This window comes from Oncorhynchus gorbuscha, unplaced genomic scaffold (assembly GCF_021184085.1).
Source record: "Oncorhynchus gorbuscha isolate QuinsamMale2020 ecotype Even-year unplaced genomic scaffold, OgorEven_v1.0 Un_scaffold_2222, whole genome shotgun sequence".
Taxonomy (NCBI): domain Eukaryota; kingdom Metazoa; phylum Chordata; class Actinopteri; order Salmoniformes; family Salmonidae; genus Oncorhynchus; species Oncorhynchus gorbuscha.
The window spans coordinates 64,963-87,580 of NW_025746791.1; the positions used below are offsets into that span (position 1 = coordinate 64,963).

Genomic DNA, 22,618 nt, shown 5'->3' on the forward strand with positions numbered 1-22,618 from the left:
CACACACACACACACACACACACACACACACACACACACACACACACACACACACACACACACACACACACACACACACACACACACACACACACACACACATCAGCGTTGCATTGCACTTTATCATGGTTAAACTCAAGAATGGACTCTTGGATTTACACAAAATATATATTTACACTTTAAATGCTGAATACAACAGGTGTAGTAGACCTCACAGTGAAATGCTGAATACAACAGGTGTAGTAGACCTCACAGTGAAATGCTGAATACAACAGGTGTAGTAGACCTCACAGTGAAATGCTGAATACAACAGGTGTAGTAGACCTTACAGTGAAATGCTGAATACAACAGGTGTAGTAGACCTCACAGTGAAATGCTGAATACAACAGGTGTAGTAGACCTTACAGTGATATGCTGAATACAGCAGGTGTAGTAGACCTTACAGTGAAATGCTGAATACAACAGGTGTAGTAGACCTCACAGTGAAATGCTGAATACAACAGGTGTAGTAGACCTCACAGTGAAATGCTGAATACAACAGGTGTAGTAGACCTCACAGTGAAATGCTGAATACAACAGGTGTAGTAGACCTCACAGTGAAATGCTGAATACAACAGGTGTAGTAGACCTCACAGTGAAATGCTGAATACAACAGGTGTAGTAGACCTCACAGTGAAATGCTGAATACAACAGGTGTAGTAGACCTCACAGTGAAATGCTGAGTACAACAGGTGTAGTAGATGCTGAATACTTACAGTGAAATGCTGAATACAACAGGTGTAGTAGACCTCACAGTGAAATGCTGAATACAACAGGTGTAGTAGACCTCACAGTGAAATGCTGAATACAACAGGTGTAGTAGACCTCACAGTGAAATGCTGAATACAACAGGTGTAGTAGACCTCACAGTGAAATGCTGAATACAACAGGTGTAGTAGACCTCACAGTGAAATGCTGAATACAACAGGTGTAGTAGACCTCACAGTGAAATGCTGAATACAACAGGTGTAGTAGACCTCACAGTGAAATGCTGAATACAACAGGTGTAGTAGACCTTACAGTGAAATGCTGAATACAACAGGTGTAGTAGACCTTACAGTGAAATGCTGAATACAACAGGTGTAGTAGACCTCACAGTGAAATGCTGAATACAACAGGTGTAGTAGACCTCACAGTGAAATGCTGAATACAACAGGTGTAGTAGACCTCACAGTGAAATGCTGAATACAACAGGTGTAGTAGACCTTACAGTGAAATGCTGAATACAACAGGTGTAGTAGACCTCACAGTGAAATGCTGAATACAACAGGTGTAGTAGACCTACAGTGAAATGCTGAATACAACAGGTGTAGTAGACCTTACAGTGAAATGCTGAATACAACAGGTGTAGTAGACCTCACAGTGAAATGCTGAATACAACAGGTGTAGTAGACCTACAGTGAAATGCTGAATACAACAGGTGTAATAGACCTTACAGTGAAATGCTGAATACAACAGGTGTAGTAGACCTCACAGTGAAATGCTGAATACAACAGGTGTAGTAGACCTTACAGTGAAATGCTGAATACAACAGGTGTAGTAGACCTCACAGTGAAATGCTGAATACAACAGGTGTAGTAGACCTCACAGTGAAATGCTGAATACAACAGGTGTAGTAGACCTCACAGTGAAATGCTGAATACAACAGGTGTAGTAGACCTCACAGTGAAATGCTGAATACAACAGGTGTAGTAGACCTTACAGTGAAATGCTGAATACAACAGGTGTAGTAGACCTTACAGTGAAATGCTGAATACAACAGGTGTAGTAGACCTTACAGTGAAATGCTGAATACAACAGGTGTAGTAGACCTCACAGTGAAATGCTGAATACAACAGGTGTAGTAGACCTCACAGTGAAATGCTGAATACAACAGGTGTAGTAGACCTCACAGTGAAATGCTGAATACAACAGGTGTAGTAGACCTCACAGTGAAATGCTGAATACAACAGGTGTAGTAGACCTGACAGTGAAATGCTGAATACAACAGGTGTAGTAGACCTCACAGTGAAATGCTGAATACAACAGGTGTAGTAGACCTCACAGTGAAATGCTGAATACAACAGGTGTAGTAGACCTCACAGTAAAATGCTGAATACAACAGGTGTAGTAGACCTCACAGTGAAATGCTGAATACAACAGGTGTAGTAGACCTCACAGTGAAATGCTGAATACAACAGGTGTAGTAGACCTCACAGTGAAATGCTGAATACAACAGGTGTAGTAGACCTCACAGTGAAATGCTGAATACAACAGGTGTAGTAGACCTCACAGTGAAATGCTGAATACAACAGGTGTAGTAGACCTCACAGTGAAATGCTGAATACAACAGGTGTAGTAGACCTTACAGTGAAATGCTGAATACAACAGGTGTAGTAGACCTTACAGTGAAATGCTGAATACAACAGGTGTAGTAGACCTTACAGTGAAATGCTGAATACAACAGGTGTAGTAGACCTTACAGTGAAATGCTGAATACAACAGGTGTAGTAGACCTCACAGTGAAATGCTGAATACAACAGGTGTAGTAGACCTCACAGTGAAATGCTGAATACAACAGGTGTAGTAGACCTTACAGTGAAATGCTGAATACAACAGGTGTAGTAGACCTCACAGTGAAATGCTGAATACAACAGGTGTAGTAGACCTTACAGTGAAATGCTGAATACAACAGGTGTAGTAGACCTCACAGTGAAATGCTGAATACAACAGGTGTAGTAGACCTCACAGTGAAATGCTGAATACAACAGGTGTAGTAGACCTCACAGTGAAATGCTGAATACAACAGGTGTAGTAGACCTCACAGTGAAATGCTGAATACAACAGGTGTAGTAGACCTCACAGTGAAATGCTGAATACAACAGGTGTAGTAGACCTTACAGTGAAATGCTGAATACAACAGGTGTAGTAGACCTGACAGTGAAATGCTGAATACAACAGGTGTAGTAGACCTCACAGTGAAATGCTGAATACAACAGGTGTAGTAGACCTTACAGTGAAATGCTGAATACAACAGGTGTAGTAGACCTCACAGTGAAATGCTGAATACAACAGGTGTAGTAGACCTCACAGTGAAATGCTGAAGACAACAGGTGTAGTAGACCTCACAGTGAAATGCTGAATACAACAGGTGTAGTAGACCTCACAGTGAAATGCTGAATACAACAGGTGTAGTAGACCTTACAGTGAAATGCTGAATACAACAGGTGTAGTAGACCTCACAGTGAAATGCTGAATACAACAGGTGTAGTAGACCTCACACCTCACAGGGGGGGTGTAAATAGTGACTATGCAGAAATAACAGAGAGTGACAGTGGTATGATAGAGGGGGGGGGGGTGTAAATAGTGGCCATTTGATTAGATGTTCAGGAGTCTTATGGCTTGGGGGGGTAGAAACTGTTGCCTTGGGGGGGTAGAATCCGTTTAGAAGCCTCTTGGACCTAGACTTGGGGCTCCGGTACCGCTTGCTGTATATCCTCACTATGTCCACTTGATCTATTTTGTATAATGTATATAAAGTGTACATTCTGTCTCTGTATGTTGTCTATGGCAGGCAGCACCATATCACACCACATCGCCAAGTCAAATTCTGAGTATGTGTAAAATGTACGAATAAAGGAGTTTCTGAAAGGTTGTGACTCTTGAGTTTATCAGTGGGTTTAAAGTATATTTACTTTTACTCAAGTATGACAATTGGGTTCTTTGTCCTTTGTCGGGTTAACTAGACTTCAAGCTTTTAACTAGACTTCTATCTAACCCAACAGCGCCCCCCAGCGGGCGACACGGTGCCAATACACAACCCGAGAGAAACAACAAGGACAACAACTAACATCCCGTCTCAGTCTCACCCTGTAGAGAGAAGACAGCATATGAGCTGTGTAACGTTTTCAAATGTCCTATTAGCTGAATACTCGGTGGCTTTGTTTCATCTCAGATAGTAACAGAGGTAACGGTAGATAAATAACTATCTATCGCCTTCTTCCGGTCTATTCCTAATGGGAGAATAACTAATAAGCTCACCGATTGGCTACCGACTGTTATCAGTTAGTGTCTGGACCACAACACGGAACGGGACGGTGACTTACTGCACGGTGCGACATCCCTTCCGATTCCATGGTGTGTTGAAGTCGCACAGGTTAACTCTTCAAGAGAAAGCTTTATTAAAGCTAGATACACACAGAAATGTTCATTTAAAAAGCGTCTGTTTTAGCGGATAGCCTCATACTCTGCTTCCCATGTGACAGCGGTGTTTCTCTGTTATTGGTCCGGTCGGGCAGCCCACTGCTCCATATACGGTTCCACCTTGTAGTTTTCTCTGTTGCGTTTCACCCCCGATTACAAATAATACTCTTCCATTCAATCATTTCCAAGACCACACAAAAAAGGTTTTTAACATTGTTTGTTTGATATTGTACCGTGAAATACAATATAACCTCCTGTCTGTAGTTACAGTGAGAGGATTCATGTATCTCTCGACGAGGACCGTGTTGTTTTAAATGATAAAAGGTAAAAGAGACCTCGCTGTCTTTAAGACACATTATTGTAAACTCAGTGTCTGTATTTTTAGGTTTGATGAGCAGTAACACCAAAGATGTGTATCACTAACCCTGTGGTGCCGCTGCCAAAGCTTATTGTGTTACCATTTGACTCTGTCTCTACCATTACCATCCACAGGAGGGCGACTTTTCCCGACTGCCTTGGCTTGTGTCCAACAGGCGGAGGCTGTAATACTGTGGATGGCCACCAGGTTGTGCCAATACCCCACACATAATTTATCAGAACCTTGGTTGTGTATAGTCTATGGATATTAACCATGGGCTATCTTCAGCGTTATGATTGATGAGTGCAGAACAGCAGTATTGTTAGGAGACCTGTTGAAGCTAGGAGTTTGTCTCAAATGGCACCCTATTCCCTACATAGTGAACTACTTTTGGCCCTAGATGATACAATAGACTCAAGAATAAAACAGAGCTCACAGACAGAGCTGCGGGAAGCATGGAGCTGGAGGTGCTGCAGCATCCCCAGTGCAGCGATACAGCTGTTTGTAGGGAGGAAACAAATCTGTGTCCCCCACCAGAAAAAAAACCCTCAGCACCCCCAAACTACTTCCCGTGGCTATACTCACAGATGACCAAGAGATATCAGACAACGCATTGAAAATATTGTCATTTTATTGATAAACACACACTGCTATAAAAGCTGTGAAGCTGTGGATCAATTCAGTTTGTCCTTTAGAAATGTCAGCAGACAGAACAGTCTAAAGTAGCTTCCTCTCCCCTCCCCTCCTCCTCTCCTCTCCAATCTCTCTTCTCCTCCTCTCTCCTCTCCCCTCCCCTCCCCTCCTCCTCTCCTCTCCAATCTCTCTTCCCCTCCTCTCCTCTCTTCTCCTCTCTAATCTCTCTTCCCCTCTCTCCTCTCTTCTCCCCTTTCTCCTCCTCTCTCATCTCTCTTCTCATCCTCTCTCCTCTCCCCTCCCCTCCCCTCCCCTCCCCTCCTAGTCTCCTCTCCAATCTCTCTTCCCCTCCTCTCCTCTCTCCTCCCCTCTCTTCCCCTCTCCTCTCTTCTCCTCTCTAATCTCTCTTCCCCTCTCTCCTCTCTTCTCCCCTCTCTCCTCTCTCATCTCTCTTCCCCTCCTCTCTTCTCATCCTCTCTCCTCTCTCCTCCCCTCCTCCTCTCCTCTCCAATCTCTCTTCCCCTCCTCTCCTCTCTCCTCCCCTCCCCTCCCCTCCTCCCTTCTCCTCTCCTCTACACATCTATCCAAAGCATTTGATTGGTGTAAGAAATAGGCCTAAAAATGCCACAGGACAAGAGGCTGGGCATAAACAGGAAGCAGCAGATAACTGTGTCTCATTCATTGGTTGTTCTTAGGAGTAAAGGTGCAATCAGGTGAGAGAAAGAGGGAGAGGGCGGGTCAATGTGTAGTAATATTCGCAGGTATAGGACTGTGCTTCAAGTTGAACTAAAACAACTCACACAAACACACACACAAACACACACACGTAAACACTACACTTGTGCTATCCCTCTCACTCTCGTCTTAAGGCAGAGTACGATGCAAAGCTCTAAAACACAGTGTCAGAATATCCTTGGTATTAAATGGTCATAATAACATCCAATAACAACTAAAGCGATCATGCATCCTTATTGCTCTCAGAGTACTGAACGCAGCATAATGATGTACATGATGATCAGGTGAACATTAGAATAAAGACCATGCTTTTATCATTACACAACAACATGGAGGAGAGGCATACGGTAACCATAACAATGATATGTGGTAGTCAGGGCTGTCGCTAGGTAACACAGCCTAACTACCGTTAACAACAACAACAACTAACACGGTCTTCGTTCATGCTAAATACTTAAAACACAAAACAAAGCAGAGTTATTAAGGCATTATGATGGTGAGTGAACGGTAGCATTTAGCAGTTAGCATCCGTTAGCATTTATCATTCAGCTAATTTGACAGTAAGGTAGGTAAGCTACTACATTCCGACTGCTGCTGGTGTTAGCATGTAGCATGTGTCTGAGTGTGCTGTCGTAGATCAGTGGTTGTGCTTCAGGTCTCTGTACTCAAGTCAGTCTGGGAAAAACTGGTTGATCAGCTACAACGCTAGCACTTAGCAGTTAGCCTCCATTAGCATCAGTTAGCATCAGACAGTTCAGTCTCCATGACATCATCTGGGAGAAGTTTGTTTGTCCAGTTAAGAGAATTCCACAGCGTTCCAGAATGTTGTGAAGGGTTCCAGATGCAGGCTGTAGCCAATCACAGCGTAGTCGGCTGGCCAACTGCTGCAACCAGGAAGTGACAGAGATGACATAAGGTTTGATGACCAGTTATAACAACTGTACATTAGTGGTGCAGTTATAATAGTCGTGTGTGTGTGTGTGTGTGTGTGTGTGTGTGTGTGTGTGTGTGTGTGTGTGTGTGTGTGTGTGTGTGTGTGTGTGTGTGTGTGTGTGTGTGTGTGTGTGTGTGTGTCTCACCGTGTGATGTGGCATAGCAGTCGTGACAGCTCAGCAGCCCGTTACGGATCCTAACGTCTGTTCCTGAACTGGTGTCACCTAGCTGTACCTTACACACTCCACACTAACAAACACACAGAGAGGTGAGAGAGAGGTGAGAGAGAGAGAGAGAGAGAGAGGTGAGAGAGAGGTGAGAGAGAGAAAGAGAGGTGAGAGAAAGAGAGATGAGAGAGAGAGAGGTGAGAGAGAGAGAGAGAGAGAGAGAGAGGGAGAGGTGAGAGAGAGAGAGAGAGGTGAGAAAGAGAGGTGAGAGAGAGAGAGAGAGAGGTGAGAGAGAGAAAGAGAGGTGAGAGAGAGAGAGGTGAGAGAGAGAGAGGTGAGAGAGAGAGAGAGAGAGATGAGAGGTGAGAGAAAGAGAGGTGAGAAAAAAAGAGAGGAGAGAGAGAGAGGAGAGGTGAGAGAGAGAGAGAGAGAGGTGAGAGAAAGAGAGATGAGAAAGAGAGAGAGAGAGGGAGAGGTGAGAGAGAGAGAGAGGTGAGAGAGAGAGAGAGAGAGAGAGGTGAGAGAGAGAAAGAGAGGTGAGAGAGAGAGAGGTGAGAGAAAGAGAGGTGAGAAAGAGAGGTGAGAAAGAGAGGTGAGAGAGAGAGGTGAGAGAAAGAGAGGTGAGGGAGAGAGGTGAGAGAAAGAGAGGTGAGAGAGAGAGGTGAGAGAAAGAGAGGTGAGAGAGAGAGGTGAGAGAGAGAGAGTGAGAGAAAGAGAGAGAGAGAGAGAGAGAGAGAGAGAGAGAGAGAGAGAGAGAGAGAGGTGAGAGAGGTGAGAGAGAGAGGTGAGAGAGAGAGAGGTGAGAGAAAGAGGAGAGAGAGAGGTGAGAGAGAGAGGTGAGAGAGAGAGGTGAGAGAGAGAGGTGAGAGAGAGAGAGAGAGAGAGAGAGAGGTGAGAGAGAGAGAGGTGAGAGAGAGAGAGAGAGAGGTGAGAGAGAGAGAGAGGTGAGAAGAGAGAGAGTAAGTGAGAGCATTGTATATGTGTGTGTGAGTGTGTGTGTGTGAGGTGAGTGAGAGTTGAGAAAGAGTGTGTGTGAAAGAGTGTGAGAGAGAGTAATGTGAGTGTGTGTGTGTGTGTGTGTGTGTGTGTGTGTGTGTGTGTGTGTACCTTAAAGCAGGTTAGGTGGAAGTACAGGCCCAGCGTGTCGATGTTCATAGCTGTTCCTTTCCCCAGCGCCTGATTACAACCTGAGCACTGACGCTTACCACTCACACACCTATACACACACACACACACACACACACACACACACACACACACACACACACACACACACACACACACACACACACACACACACACACACACACACACACACACACACACACACACACACACACACACACACACACACACACACACACACACACACACACACACACACACACACACACACACACACACACACACACACACACACGAAAACAAAAACAAAATACAATTTAACTGCTGCAAATCAAATCACATGACTGGGTGGTCAAATGCGCCGAATACAAAAGCTCTGTAGACCTCACAGTGAAACATATATACCACCTATACCATAACATACTATAGGCGGACGGGCTCATTGTTGGTGTAGACCTCACAGTGAAATGCAGACTGACCAGTCCTTAACCAACAGGTGTAGACCTCACAGTGAAATGCTGCCTGCCCAGCCCTTAACCAACAGGTGTAGACCTCACAGTGAAATGCAGACTGACCAGCCCTTAACCAACAGGTGTAGACCTCACAGTGAAATGCTGACTGACCAGCCCTTAACCAACAGGTGTAGACCTCACAGTGAAATGCAGACTGACCAGTCCTTAACCAACAGGTGTAGACCTCACAGTGAAATGCAGACTGACCAGTCCTTAACCAACAGGTGTAGACCTCACAGTGAAATGCTGCCTGCCCAGCCCTTAACCAACAGGTGTAGACCTCACAGTGAAATGCTGACTGACCAGCCCTTAACCAACAGGTGTAGACCTCACAGTGAAATGCTGACTGACCAGCCCTTAACCAACAGGTGTAGACCTCACAGTGAAATGCTGACTGACCAGCCCTTAACCAACAGGTGTTGTAGACCTCACAGTGAAATGCTGACTGACCAGCCCTTAACCAACAGGTGTAGGTACAGTCTACTAGTCAACATAACCTATACCATAACATACAGGCTACAGTCTACTAGTCAACATAACCTATACCATAACATACAGGCTACAGTCTACTAGTCAACATAACCTATACCATAACATACAGGCTACAGTCTACTAGTCAACATAACCTATACCATAACATACAGGCTACAGTCTACTAGTCAACATAACCTATACCATAACATACAGGCTACAGTCTACTAGTCAACATAACCTATACCATAACATACAGGATACAGTCTACTAGTCAACATAACCTATACCATAACATACAGGCTACAGTCTACTAGTCAACATAACCTATACCATAACATACAGGCTACAGTCTACTAGTCAACATAACCTATACCATAACATACAGGCTACAGTCTACTAGTCAACATAACCTATACCATAACATACAGGCTACAGTCTACTAGTCAACATAACCTATACCATAACATACAGGCTACAGTCTACTAGTCAACATAACCTATACCATAACATACAGGCTACAGTCTACTAGTCAACATAACCTATACCATAACATACAGGCTACAGTCTACTAGTCAACATAACCTATACCATAACATACAGGCTACAGTCTACTAGTCAACATAACCTATACCATAACATACAGGCTACAGTCTACTAGTCAACATAACCTATACCATAACATACAGGCTACAGTCTACTAGTCAACATAACCTATACCATAACATACAGGCTACAGTCTACTAGTCAACATACAGCCTAACCTATACCATAACATACAGGCTACAGTCTACTAGTCAACATAACCTATACCATAACATACAGGCTACAGTCTACTAGTCAACATAACCTATACCATAACATACAGGCTACAGTCTACTAGTCAACATAACCTATACCATAACATACAGGCTACAGTCTACTAGTCAACATAACCTATACCATAACATACAGGCTACAGTCTACTAGTCAACATAACCTATACCATAACATACAGGCTACAGTCTACTAGTCAACATAACCTATACCATAACATACAGGCTACAGTCTACTAGTCAACATAACCTATACCATAACATACAGGCTACAGTCTACTAGTCAACATAACCTATACCATAACATACAGGCTACAGTCTACTAGTCAACATAACCTATACCATAACATACAGGCTACAGTCTACTAGTCAACATAACCTATACCATAACATACAGGCTACAGTCTACTAGTCAACATAACCTATACCATAACATACAGGCTACAGTCTACTAGTCAACATAACCTATACCATAACATACAGGCTACAGTCTACTAGTCAACATAACCTATACCATAACATACAGGCTACAGTCTACTAGTCAACATAACCTATACCATAACATACAGGCTACAGTCTACTAGTCAACATAACCTATACCATAACATACAGGCTACAGTCTACTAGTCAACATAACCTATACCATAACCATACAGTCTACTAGTCAACATAACCTATACCATAACATACAGGCTACAGTCTACTAGTCAACATAACCTATACCATAACATACAGGCTACAGTCTACTAGTCAACATAACCTATACCATAACATACAGGATACAGTCTACTAGCCAACATAACCTATACCATAACATACAGGCTACAGTCTACTAGTCAACATAACCTATACCATAACATACAGGCTAACAGAGCTAAAACAAGGTCCTTTTTAATGACAGGAACACAGTCTACAGGCTACAGTCTACAGGCTACAGTCTACAGGTTACAGGCTACAGGCTACAGTCTACAGGCTACAGGCTACAGGCTACAGGCTACAGTCTACAGTCTATAGGCTACAGTCTACAGTCTCCAGTCTACAGGCTACAGTCTACAGTCTACAGTCTACAGTATACAGTCTACAGGCTACAGGCTACAGGATACAGTCTACAGTCTACAGGCTACAGGCTACAGTCTACAGGTTACAGGTTACAGGCTACAGTCTATAGGCTACAGGCTACAGGCTACAGTCTACAGGGTACAGTCTACAGGGTACAGTCTACAGTCTACAGGCTACAGTCTATAGGCTACAGTCTATAGGCTACAGGCTACAGTCTACAGGGTACAGTCTACAGTCTACAGGGTACAGTCTACAGGCTACAGTCTACAGTCTACAGGCTACAGGCTACAGTCTACAGGCTACAGTCTACAGGGTACAGTCTACAGTCTACAGGCTACAGTCTATTGGCTACAGTCTATAGGCTACAGGCTACAGCCTACAGGGTACAGTCTACAGTCTACAGGCTACAGTCTACAGGCTACAGTCTACAGTCTACAGGCTACAGGCTACAGTCTACAGTCTACAGGCTACAGTCTACAGTCTACAGGCTACAGTCTACAGTCTACAGTATACAGGCTACAGTCTATAGGCTACAGTCTACAGGCTACAGTCTACAGGCTACAGGCTACAGGCTACAGGCTACAGTCTACAGGTTACAGGCTACAGGCTACAGTCTACAGGCTACAGTCTACAGTCTACAGTCTACAGGCTACAGTCTATAGGCTACAGTCTACAGTCTACAGTCTACAGTCTACAGGCTACAGTCTACAGTCTACAGTCTACAGTATACAGGCTACAGTCTATAGGCTACAGTCTACAGGCTACAGTCTACAGGCTACAGGCTACAGGCTACAGTCTACAGTCTACAGGTTACAGGCTACAGGCTACAGTCTACAGGCTACAGTATACAGGCTACAGTCTATAGGCTACAGTCTATAGGCTACAGTCTACAGGCTACAGTCTACAGTCTACAGGCTACAGTCTACAGGCTACAGTCTACAGGCTACAGTCTACAGGCTACAGGCTTTTATCCATCACGTTAAATGCTCGCGGAGAAAGAGGATGTTGCTCATTCAACAAGGCGTGTGAACGTGTCAACGCGCGTATGAACGGCCTAAGAATAAATGTTGTCCATTGACAGTCCATGTTAATTCCAGACGGTTTGTTTAAGCACTCAGTTACGCGGTGAGACGGATCAGTAACTAGGTTCATTTAGTCCCCATGTCCCCCCTCATGAGTGTGTACCTGCTGGGGGAGGGCGGTTGAGGTGATGATGGGGATGATGAAGGTGGATGTGGGCCTCATACGATCCTGACCTGGTGGCCAACACACACACACACACACTGATTACAGCAGAGCTACGTATCACACACACACACACACACACACACACACACACACACACACACACACACACACACACACACACACACACACACACACACACACACACACACACACACACACACACACACACACACACACACACACACACACACACACACACGCACACACACACTGACTACAGCAGAGCTATGTATCACACACCTCTTGACGGCGCAGGGCTGGTTGCGGTCCAGAGACGTCTCCTGACCCCTGGATGACTCACAGTCCCATGATGCATCTGTCACAACACAACACTAGTTACCATGGTTATAGTACTAACCCCGACTTTCCTTCCTTCCTGTGTGTGTGTATGGGCACCTCTGTGTGTGTGTGTGTGTGTGTGTGTGTGTGTGTGTGTGTGTGTGTGTGTGTGTGTGTGTGTGTGTGTGTGTGTGTGTGTGTGTGTGTGTGTGTGTGTGTGTGTGTGTGTGTGTGTGTGTGTGTGTGTGTATGTGTATGTGCTAACCAGTTTTGGGAAGATACTGAAAATATAGTTCACCAAGCTACCAATTACTGATCACTGGTAACAGCTACACTAAAGCTTAAGAAAAAACATAGTTTACTGAACTAAAGTTACTGAGAAAAATAGCTCACTACTTCCAAACTAAAAGATATAATATCTAAATATAAAATGTCAGACTTCAAACTGGAAGACCAGACCCTCTGTCGTCAGATGATAACAGAATGTGTAATTATGCTATTAAACACAGCAAGTGAGAATCAGGTCTGATGAGGAAAAGAAAGGACATTCCTGTCTACTACACCGCTACATGGTAAAACAGTAGTGTAGTTCCAGTAGTTAGCTACACCGATACATGGTAAAACAGTAGTGTAGTTCCAGTAGTTAGCTACACCGCTACATGGTAAAACAGTAGTGTAGTTCCAGTAGTTAGCTACACCGCTACATGGTAAAACAGTAGTGTAGTTCCAGTAGTTAGCTACATCTCTACATGGTAAAACAGTAGTGTAGTTCCAGTAGTTAGCTACACCGCTACATGGTAAAACAGTAGTGTAGTTCCAGTAGTTAGCTACACCGCTACATGGTAAAACAGTAGTGTAGTTCCAGTAGTTAGCTACACCGCTACATGGTAAAACAGTAGTGTGTAGTTCCAGTAGTTAGCTATACCGCTACATGGTATAACAGTAGTGTAGTTCCAGTAGTTAGCTACACCGCTACTAGTGTAGTTCCATGGTATAACAGTAGTGTAGTTCCAGTAGTTAGCTACACCGCTACATGGTATAACAGTAGTGTAGTTCCAGTAGTTAGCTATACCGCTACATGGTAAAACAGTAGTGTAGTTCCAGTAGTTAGCTACACCGCTACATGGTATAACAGTAGTGTGTAGTTCCAGTAGTTAGCTATACCGCTACTAGTGTAGTTCCAGTAGTGTAGTTCCGGTAGTTAGCTACACCGCTACATGGTAAAACAGTAGTGTGTAGTTCCAGTAGTTAGCTACACCGCTACATGGTAAAACAGTAGTGTGTAGTTCCAGTAGTTAGCTACACCGCTACATGGTATAACAGTAGTGTAGTTCCAGTAGTTAGCTACACCGCTACATGGTATAACAGTAGTGTAGTTCCAGTAGTTAGCTACACCGCTACTAGTGTAGTTCCAGTAGTTAGCTACACCGCTACATGGTATAACAGTAGTGTAGTTCCAGTAGTTAGCTACACCGCTACATGGTATAACAGTAGTGTAGTTCCAGTAGTTAGCTATACCGCTACATGGTAAAACAGTAGTGTAGTTCCAGTAGTTAGCTACACCGCTACATGGTATAACAGTAGTGTGTAGTTCCAGTAGTTAGCTATACCGCTACTAGTGTAGTTCCAGTAGTGTAGTTCCGGTAGTTAGCTACACCGCTACATGGTAAAACAGTAGTGTGTAGTTCCAGTAGTTAGCTACACCGCTACATGGTAAAACAGTAGTGTGTAGTTCCAGTAGTTAGCTACACCGCTACATGGTATAACAGTAGTGTAGTTCCAGTAGTTAGCTACACCGCTACATGGTATAACAGTAGTGTAGTTCCAGTAGTTAGCTACACCGCTACATGGTAAAACAGTAGTGTAGTTCCAGTAGTTAGCTACACCGCTACATGGTAAAACAGTAGTGTAGTTCCAGTAGTTAGCTACACCGCTACATGGTATAACAGTAGTGTAGTTCCAGTAGTTAGCTACACCACTACATGGTAAAACAGTAGTGTAGTTCCAGTAGTTAGCTACGCCGCTACTAGTGTAGTTCCAGTAGTGTAGTTCCGGTAGTTAGCTACACCGCTACATGGTGAAACAGTAGTGTAGTTCCAGTAGTTAGCTACACCGCTACTAGTGTAGTTCCAGTAGTGTAGTTCCAGTAGTTAGCTACACCGCTACATGGTATAACAGTAGTGTAGTTCCAGTAGTTAGCTACACCGCTACATGGTATAACAGTAGTGTAGTTCCAGTAGTTAGCTACACCACTACATGGTATAACAGTAGTGTAGTTCCAGTAGTTAGCTACACCGCTACATGGTATAACAGTAGTGTAGTTCCAGTAGTTAGCTACACCGCTACATGGTAAAACAGTAGTGTAGTTCCAGTAGTTAGCTACACCGCTACATGGTAAAACAGTAGTGTAGTTCCAGTAGTTAGCTATACCGCTACATGGTATAACAGTAGTGTAGTTCCAGTAGTTAGCTACACCACTACATGGTAAAACAGTAGTGTAGTTCCAGTAGTTAGCTACGCCGCTACTAGTGTAGTTCCAGTAGTGTAGTTCCGGTAGTTAGCTACACCGCTACATGGTGAAACAGTAGTGTAGTTCCAGTAGTTAGCTACGCCGCTACTAGTGTAGTTCCAGTAGTGTAGTTCCGGTAGTTAGCTACACCGCTACATGGTAAAACAGTAGTGTAGTTCCAGTAGTTAGCTACACCGCTACTAGTGTAGTTCCAGTAGTGTAGTTCCAGTAGTTAGCTACACCGCTACATGGTAAAACAGTAGTGTAGTTCCGGTAGTTAGCTACACCGCTACATGGTATAACAGTAGTGTAGTTCCAGTAGTTAGCTACACCGCTACATGGTAAAACAGTAGTGTAGTTCCAGTAGTTAGCTACACCGCTACATGGTAAAACAGTAGTGTAGTTCCAGTAGTTAGCTACACCGCTACATGGTAAAACAGTAGTGTAGTTCCAGTAGTTAGCTACACCGCTACATGGTAAAACAGTAGTGTAGTTCCAGTAGTTAGCTACACTGCTACATGGTAAAACAGTAGTGTAGTTCCAGTAGTTAGCTACACTGCTACATGGTAAAACAGTAGTGTAGTTCCAGTAGTTAGCTACACTGCTACATGGTAAAACAGTAGTGTAGTTCCAGTAGTTAGCTACACCGCTACATGGTAAAACAGTAGTGTAGTTCCAGTAGTTAGCTACACCGCTACATGGTAAAACAGTAGTGTAGTTCCAGTAGTTAGCTACACCGCTACATGGTAAAACAGTAGTGTAGTTCCAGTAGTTAGCTACACCGCTACATGGTAAAACAGTAGTGTGTAGTTCCAGTAGTTAGCTATACCGCTACATGGTATAACAGTAGTGTAGTTCCAGTAGTTAGCTACACCGCTACTAGTGTAGTTCCAGTAGTTAGCTACACCGCTACATGGTATAACAGTAGTGTAGTTCCAGTAGTTAGCTACACTGCTACATGGTAAAACAGTAGTGTAGTTCCAGTAGTTAGCTACACTGCTACATGGTAAAACAGTAGTGTAGTTCCAGTAGTTAGCTACACCGCTACATGGTAAAACAGTAGTGTAGTTCCAGTAGTTAGCTACACCGCTACATGGTAAAACAGTAGTGTAGTTCCAGTAGTTAGCTACACCACTACATGGTAAAACAGTAGTGTAGTTCCAGTAGTTAGCTACGCCGCTACTAGTGTAGTTCCAGTAGTGTAGTTCCGGTAGTTAGCTACACCGCTACATGGTAAAACAGTAGTGTAGTTCCAGTAGTTAGCTACACCGCTACTAGTGTAGTTCCAGTAGTGTAGTTCCAGTAGTTAGCTACACCGCTACATGGTAAAACAGTAGTGTAGTTCCAGTAGTTAGCTACACCGCTACATGGTAAAACAGTAGTGTAGTTCCAGTAGTTAGCTACACCGCTACATGGTAAAACAGTAGTGTAGTTCCAGTAGTTAGCTACACCGCTACATGGTAAAACAGTAGTGTAGTTCCAGTAGTTAGCTACACTGCTACATGGTAAAACAGTAGTGTAGTTCCAGTAGTTAGCTACACTGCTACATGGTAAAACAGTAGTGTAGTTCCAGTAGTTAGCTACACTGCTACATGGTAAAACAGTAGTGTAGTTCCAGTAGTTAGCTACACTGCTACATGGTAAAACAGTAGTGTAGTTCCAGTAGTTAGCTACACCTGCTACATGGTAAAACAGTAGTGTAGTTCCAGTAGTTAGCTACACCGCTACATGGTAAAACAGTAGTGTAGTTCCAGTAGTTAGCTACACCGCTACATGGTAAAACAGTAGTGTAGTTCCAGTAGTTAGCTATACCGCTACATGGTAAAAGAGTAGTGTAGTTCCAGTAGTTAGCTACACCGCTACATGGTAAAACAGTAGTGTGTAGTTCCAGTAGTTAGCTACACCGCTACATGGTATAACAGTAGTGTAGTTCCAGTAGTTAGCTACACCGCTACATGGCTAACAGTAGTGTAGTTCCAGTAGTTAGCTACACCGCTACATGGTAAAACAGTAGTGTAGTTCCAGTAGTTAGCTACACCGCTACATGGTAAAACAGTAGTGTAGTTCCAGTAGTTAGCTACACTGCTACATGGTAAAACAGTAGTGTAGTTCCAGTAGTTAGCTACACCGCTACATGGTAAAACAGTAGTGTAGTTCCAGTAGTTAGCTACACCGCTACATGGTAAAACAGTAGTGTAGTTCCAGTAGTTAGCTACACCGCTACATGGTAAAACAGTAGTGTAGTTCCAGTAGTTAGCTACACCGCTACATGGTATAACAGTAGTGTAGTTCCAGTAGTTAGCTACACCGCTACATGGTAAAACAGTAGTGTAGTTCCAGTAGTTAGCTACACCGCTACATGGTAAAACAGTAGTGTAGTTCCAGTAGTTAGCTACACCGCTACATGGTAAAACAGTAGTGTAGTTCCAGTAGTTAGCTATACCGCTACATGGTAAAACAGTGAACTAACACCAAGCGACTGTAAAATGTCATTAAACAACTAGTTGAACTACACGTAGTTCACTACTCCCCAACACTGGTGCTAACCCTATATAAATTGTATCTGGGATAATGCAGGCTGATCCTGGCCGTTCTGATGAGAGATTGCTTCTGTCTTACAGATCTGTTGTGCCGGAACGATCACTTCTGTCTGAACAACGAGCTCTGTGGGAGTTGGATGAGAAAGGGCCGTTGCCGTCTCCTCCAGGATCTTCTTCTCCTGGAAACAGGAGAAGATGCACATGATGATAATTACTGATAATAGAGGACTCATTACAGGGCTAATGCTAAAGGCTAATGTGTTTGTCAGGGCTAATGCTAAAGGCTAATGTGTGTGTCAGGGCTATTGCTAAAGGCTAATGTGTGTGTCAGGACTAATACTAAAGGTTAATGTGTGTCAGGGCTAATGCTAAATGCTAATGTGTGTGTCAGGGCTAATGCTAAAGGCTAATGTGTGTGTCAGGGCTAAAGGCTAATGTGTGTGTCAGGGCTAATGCTAAAGGCTAATGTGTGTGTCAGGGCTAATGCTAAAGGCTAATGTGTGTGTCAGTGCTATTGCTAAAGGCTAAGGTCAGGGATAATGCTAAAGGCTAATGTGTTTGTCAGGGCTAATGCTAAAGGCTAATGTGTGTGTCAGGGCTATTGCTAAAGGCTAATGTGTGTGTCAGGACTAATACTAAAGGTTAATGTGTGTGTCAGGGCTAATGCTAAATGCTAATGTGTGTGTCAGGGCTAATGCTAAAGGCTAATGTGTGTCAGGGCTAATGCTAAAGGCTAATGTGTGTGTCAGGGCTAATGCTAAAGGCTAATGTGTGTGTCAGGGCTAATGCTAAAGGCTAATGTGTGTCAGTGCTATTGCTAAAGGCTAATGTGGTGTCAGGGCTAATGCTAAAGGCTAATGTGTGTGTCAGGGCTAATGCTAAAGGCTAATGTGTGTGTCAGTGCTATTGCTAAAGGCTAATGTGTGTGTCAGGGCTAATGCTAAAGGCTAATGTGTGTGTCAGGGCTAATGCTAAAGGCTAATGTGTGTGTCAGTGCTATTGCTAAAGGCTAATGTGTGTGTCAGGGCTAATGCTAAAGGCTAATGTGTGTGTCAGTGCTATTGCTAAAGGCTAATGTGTGTGTCAGGGCTAATGCTAAAGGCTAATGTGTGTGTCAGGGCTAATGCTAAAGGCTAATATGTGTGTCAGGCTATTGCTAAAGGCTAATGTGTGTGTCAGTGCTATTGCTAAAGGCTAATGTGTGTGTCAGGGCTAATGCTAAAGGCTAATGTGTGTCAGGGCTAATGCTAAAGGCTAATGTGTGTGTCAGTGCTATTGCTAAAGGCTAATGTGTGTGTCAGTGCTAAAGGCTAATGTGTGTGTGCTAAAGGCTAATGTGTGTGTCAGGGCTAATGCTAAAGGCTAATGTGTTTGCTACCTCTTCCTTGTGTCTTCGTTCTTCCTCGTCCACCTCTCTCTGCGCTCTCTCCCACTCCCCTTTCAGTTTCTCCTGCTCCCTGAGGTACTGCTCCTGCAGACACACACCACATACACACACGCAAGCACGTCACACACACACAAACACACACGTCACAAATCACACACATTAATGTGAAAACGACATCAGGGTGATGATAACAGTGAAGCTTCCTCCACCTCTATCCTCCTCCACCCTCCCTGTCCCATACCTGACTGTAACTATCCTCCTCCACTGTCCCTGTCCCTGTCCCATACCTGACTGTAACTATCCTCCTCCACTGTCCCTGTCCCATACCTGGCTGTAACTATCCTCCTCCACCCTCCCTGTCCCATACCTGACTCTAACTATCCTCCTCCACTGTCCCTGTCCCTGTCCCATACCTGGCTGTAACTATCCTCCTCCACTGTCCCTGTCCCTGTCCCATACCTGACTGTAACTATCCTCCTCCACTGTCCCTGTCCCATACCTGGCTGTAACTATCCTCCTCCACTGTCCCTGTCCCATACCTGACTGTAACTATCCTCCTCCACTGTCCCTGTCCCTGTCCCATACCTGACTGTAACTATCCTCCTCCACTGTCCCTCTCCCTGTCCCATACCTGGCTGTAACTATCCTCCTCCACTGTCCCTGTCCCATACCTGACTGTAACTATCCTCCTCCACTGTCCCTGTCCCTGTCCCATACCTGGCTGTAACTATCCTCCTCCACTGTCCCTGTCCCTGTCCCATTCCTGGCTGTAACTATCCTCCTCCACTGTCCCTGTCCCATACCTGGCTGTAACTATCCTCCTCCACTGTCCCTGTCCCATACCTGACTGTAACTATCCTCCTCCACTGTCCCTGTCCCTGTCCCATACCTGGCTGTAACTATCCTCCTCCACTGTCCCTGTCCCATACCTGGCTGTAACTATCCTCCTCCACTGTCCCTGTCCCATTCCTGGCTGTAACTATCCTCCTCCACTGTCCCTGTCCCATACCTGGCTGTAACTATCCTCCTCCACTGTCCCTGTCCCTGTCCCATTCCTGACTGTAACTATCCTCCTCCACTGTCCCTGTCCCATACCTGACTAACTATCCTCCTCCACCCTCCCTGTCCCTGTCCCTGTCCCATACCTGGCTGTAACTCTCCTCCTCCACTGTCCCTGTCCCTGTCCCATACCTGGCTGTAACTATCCTCCTCCACTGTCCCTGTCCCTGTCCCATACCTGGCTGTAACTATCCTCCTCCACTGTCCCTGTCCCTGTCCCATACCTGGCTGTAACTATCCTCCTCCACTGTCCCTGTCCCTGTCCCATACCTGACTGTAACTATCCTCCTCCACTGTCCCTGTCCCATACCTGGCTGTAACTATCCTCCTCCACTGTCCCTGTCCCATACCTGGCTGTAACTATCCTCCTCCACTGTCCCTGTCCCATACCTGGCTGTAACTATCCTCCTCCACTGTCCCTGTCCCATACCTGACTGTAACTATCCTCCTCCACTGTCCCTGTCCCTATCCCATACCTGGCTGTAACTATCCTCCTCCACTGTCCCTGTCCCATACCTGGCTGTAACTATCCTCCTCCACTGTCCCTGTCCCTGTCCCATACCTGGCTGTAACTATCCTCCTCCACTGTCCCTGTCCCTGTCCCATACCTGACTGTAACTATCCTCCTCCACTGTCCCTGTCCCATACCTGACTGTAACTATCCTCCTCCACTGTCCCTCTCCCTGTCCCATACCTGGCTGTAACTATCCTCCTCCACTGTCCCTGTCCCATACCTGACTGTAACTATCCTCCTCCACTGTCCCTGTCCCTGTCCCATACCTGGCTGTAACTATCCTCCTCCACTGTCCCTGTCCCTGTCCCATTCCTGGCTGTAACTATCCTCCTCCACTGTCCCTGTCCCATACCTGGCTGTAACTATCCTCCTCCACTGTCCCTGTCCCATACCTGACTGTAACTATCCTCCTCCACTGTCCCTGTCCCTGTCCCATACCTGGCTGTAACTATCCTCCTCCACTGTCCCTGTCCCATACCTGGCTGTAACTATCCTCCTCCACTGTCCCTGTCCCATTCCTGGCTGTAACTATCCTCCTCCACTGTCCCTGTCCCATACCTGGCTGTAACTATCCTCCTCCACTGTCCCTGTCCCTGTCCCATTCCTGACTGTAACTATCCTCCTCCACTGTCCCTGTCCCATACCTGACTAACTATCCTCCTCCACCCTCCCTGTCCCTGTCCCTGTCCCATACCTGGCTGTAACTCTCCTCCTCCACTGTCCCTGTCCCTGTCCCATACCTGGCTGTAACTATCCTCCTCCACTGTCCCTGTCCCTGTCCCATACCTGGCTGTAACTATCCTCCTCCACTGTCCCTGTCCCATACCTGGCTGTAACTATCCTCCTCCACTGTCCCTGTCCCTGTCCCATACCTGGCTGTAACTATCCTCCTCCACTGTCCCTGTCCCATACCTGACTAACTATCCTCCTCCACCCTCCCTGTCCCTGTCCCTGTCCCATACCTGGCTGTAACTATCCTCCTCCACTGTCCCTGACCCTGTCCCATACCTGGCTGTAACTCTCCTCCTCCACTGTCCCTGTCCCTGTCCCATACCTGGCTGTAACTATCCTCCTCCACTGTCCCTGTCCCTGTCCCATACCTGGCTGTAACTATCCTCCTCCACTGTCCCTGTCCCATACCTGGCTGTAACTATCCTCCTTCACTGTCCCTGTCCCTGTCCCATACCTGGCTGTAACTATCCTCCTCCACTGTCCCTGACCCTGTCCCATTCCTGGCTGTAACTATCCTCCTCCACTGTCCCTGTCCCATACCTGGCTGTAACTATCCTCCTCCACTGTCCCTGTCCCTGTCCCATACCTGGCTGTAACTATCCTCCTCCACTGTCCCTGTCCCTCTCATGTTATCACCTCAACTGTTATCTCCTCTCCCGTTATCTCCTCTCCCGTTATCTCCTTTCCCGTTATCTCCTCTCCCGTTATCTCCTCTCCTGTTAACTCCTCTCCTGTGGTCTCCTCTCCTGTTATCTCCTCTCCTGTTATCACCTCTCCTGTTATCACCTCTCCTGTAGTCTCCTCTCACACACCTGTAGGAATCTCTCCTGTTATCTCCTCTCCTGTTATCTCCTCTCCTGTAGTCTCCTCTCCCGTAGTCTCCTCTCACACACCTGTAGGAATCTCTCCTGTTATCTCCTCTCCTGTTATCTCCTCTCCTGTAGTCTCCTCTCACACACCTGTAGGAATCTCTCCTGTTATCTCCCCTCCCGTTATCTCCTCTCCCGTTAACTCCTCTCCTGTTAACTCCTCTCCTGTGGTCTCCTCTCCTGTTATTTCCTCTCCTGTTATCTCCTCTCCTGTTATCACCTCTCCTGTTATCACCTCTCCTGTAGTCTCCTCTAACACACCTGTAGGAATCTCTCCTGTTATCTCCTCTCCTGTAGTCTCCTCTCCTGTTATCTCCTCTCCTGTAGTCTCCTCTCACACACCTGTAGGAATCTCTCCTGTTATCTCCTCTCCTGTTATCTCCTCTCCTGTTATCACTCTCCTAGTTAATCTCTCCTGTTATCTCCTCTCCTGTTATCTCCTCTCCTGTTAT

The 22,618-nt window shown here is 45.3% G+C and overlaps 1 protein-coding gene and 2 long non-coding RNA genes across 6 annotated transcripts in view; all 3 read right to left on the reverse strand.

Annotated features, from left to right (window-relative positions):
* Window positions 1-4,296, reverse strand: part of LOC124025294 (transmembrane protein 192-like) — a 44,628-nt gene extending 40,332 nt beyond the window's left edge. For both annotated transcript variants that reach the window (XM_046338855.1, XM_046338856.1), the window contains exon 1: window positions 4,125-4,296. In XM_046338855.1, coding sequence (XP_046194811.1) covers window positions 4,125-4,154 — 30 coding nt within the window. In that variant the 5' untranslated portion in view covers window positions 4,155-4,296. The remainder of the gene's footprint in view (window positions 1-4,124) is intronic.
* Window positions 4,297-5,761: 1,465 nt separating this feature from the next.
* On the reverse strand, window positions 5,762-12,270 carry LOC124025291. Its single transcript, XR_006837172.1, has 4 exons — window positions 12,215-12,270; window positions 8,155-8,263; window positions 7,027-7,129; window positions 5,762-6,831 (listed from the first exon to the last, which is right to left on the reverse strand). It is a non-coding gene; the product is annotated as an uncharacterized LOC124025291 (long non-coding RNA).
* A 245-nt stretch (window positions 12,271-12,515) lies between these two features.
* Window positions 12,516-22,555, reverse strand: LOC124025292. 3 transcript variants are annotated; one of them, XR_006837173.1, is made up of 4 exons: window positions 22,509-22,555; window positions 18,984-19,076; window positions 17,685-17,784; window positions 12,516-12,593 (listed from the first exon to the last, which is right to left on the reverse strand). It is a non-coding gene; the product is annotated as an uncharacterized LOC124025292 (long non-coding RNA). The 3 variants fall into 3 exon arrangements; XR_006837174.1 differs by lacking the exon at window positions 22,509-22,555 and adding an exon at window positions 22,257-22,269; XR_006837175.1 differs by lacking the exon at window positions 22,509-22,555 and adding an exon at window positions 21,934-21,956.
* Between the last annotated feature and the right edge of the window lie 63 nt (window positions 22,556-22,618).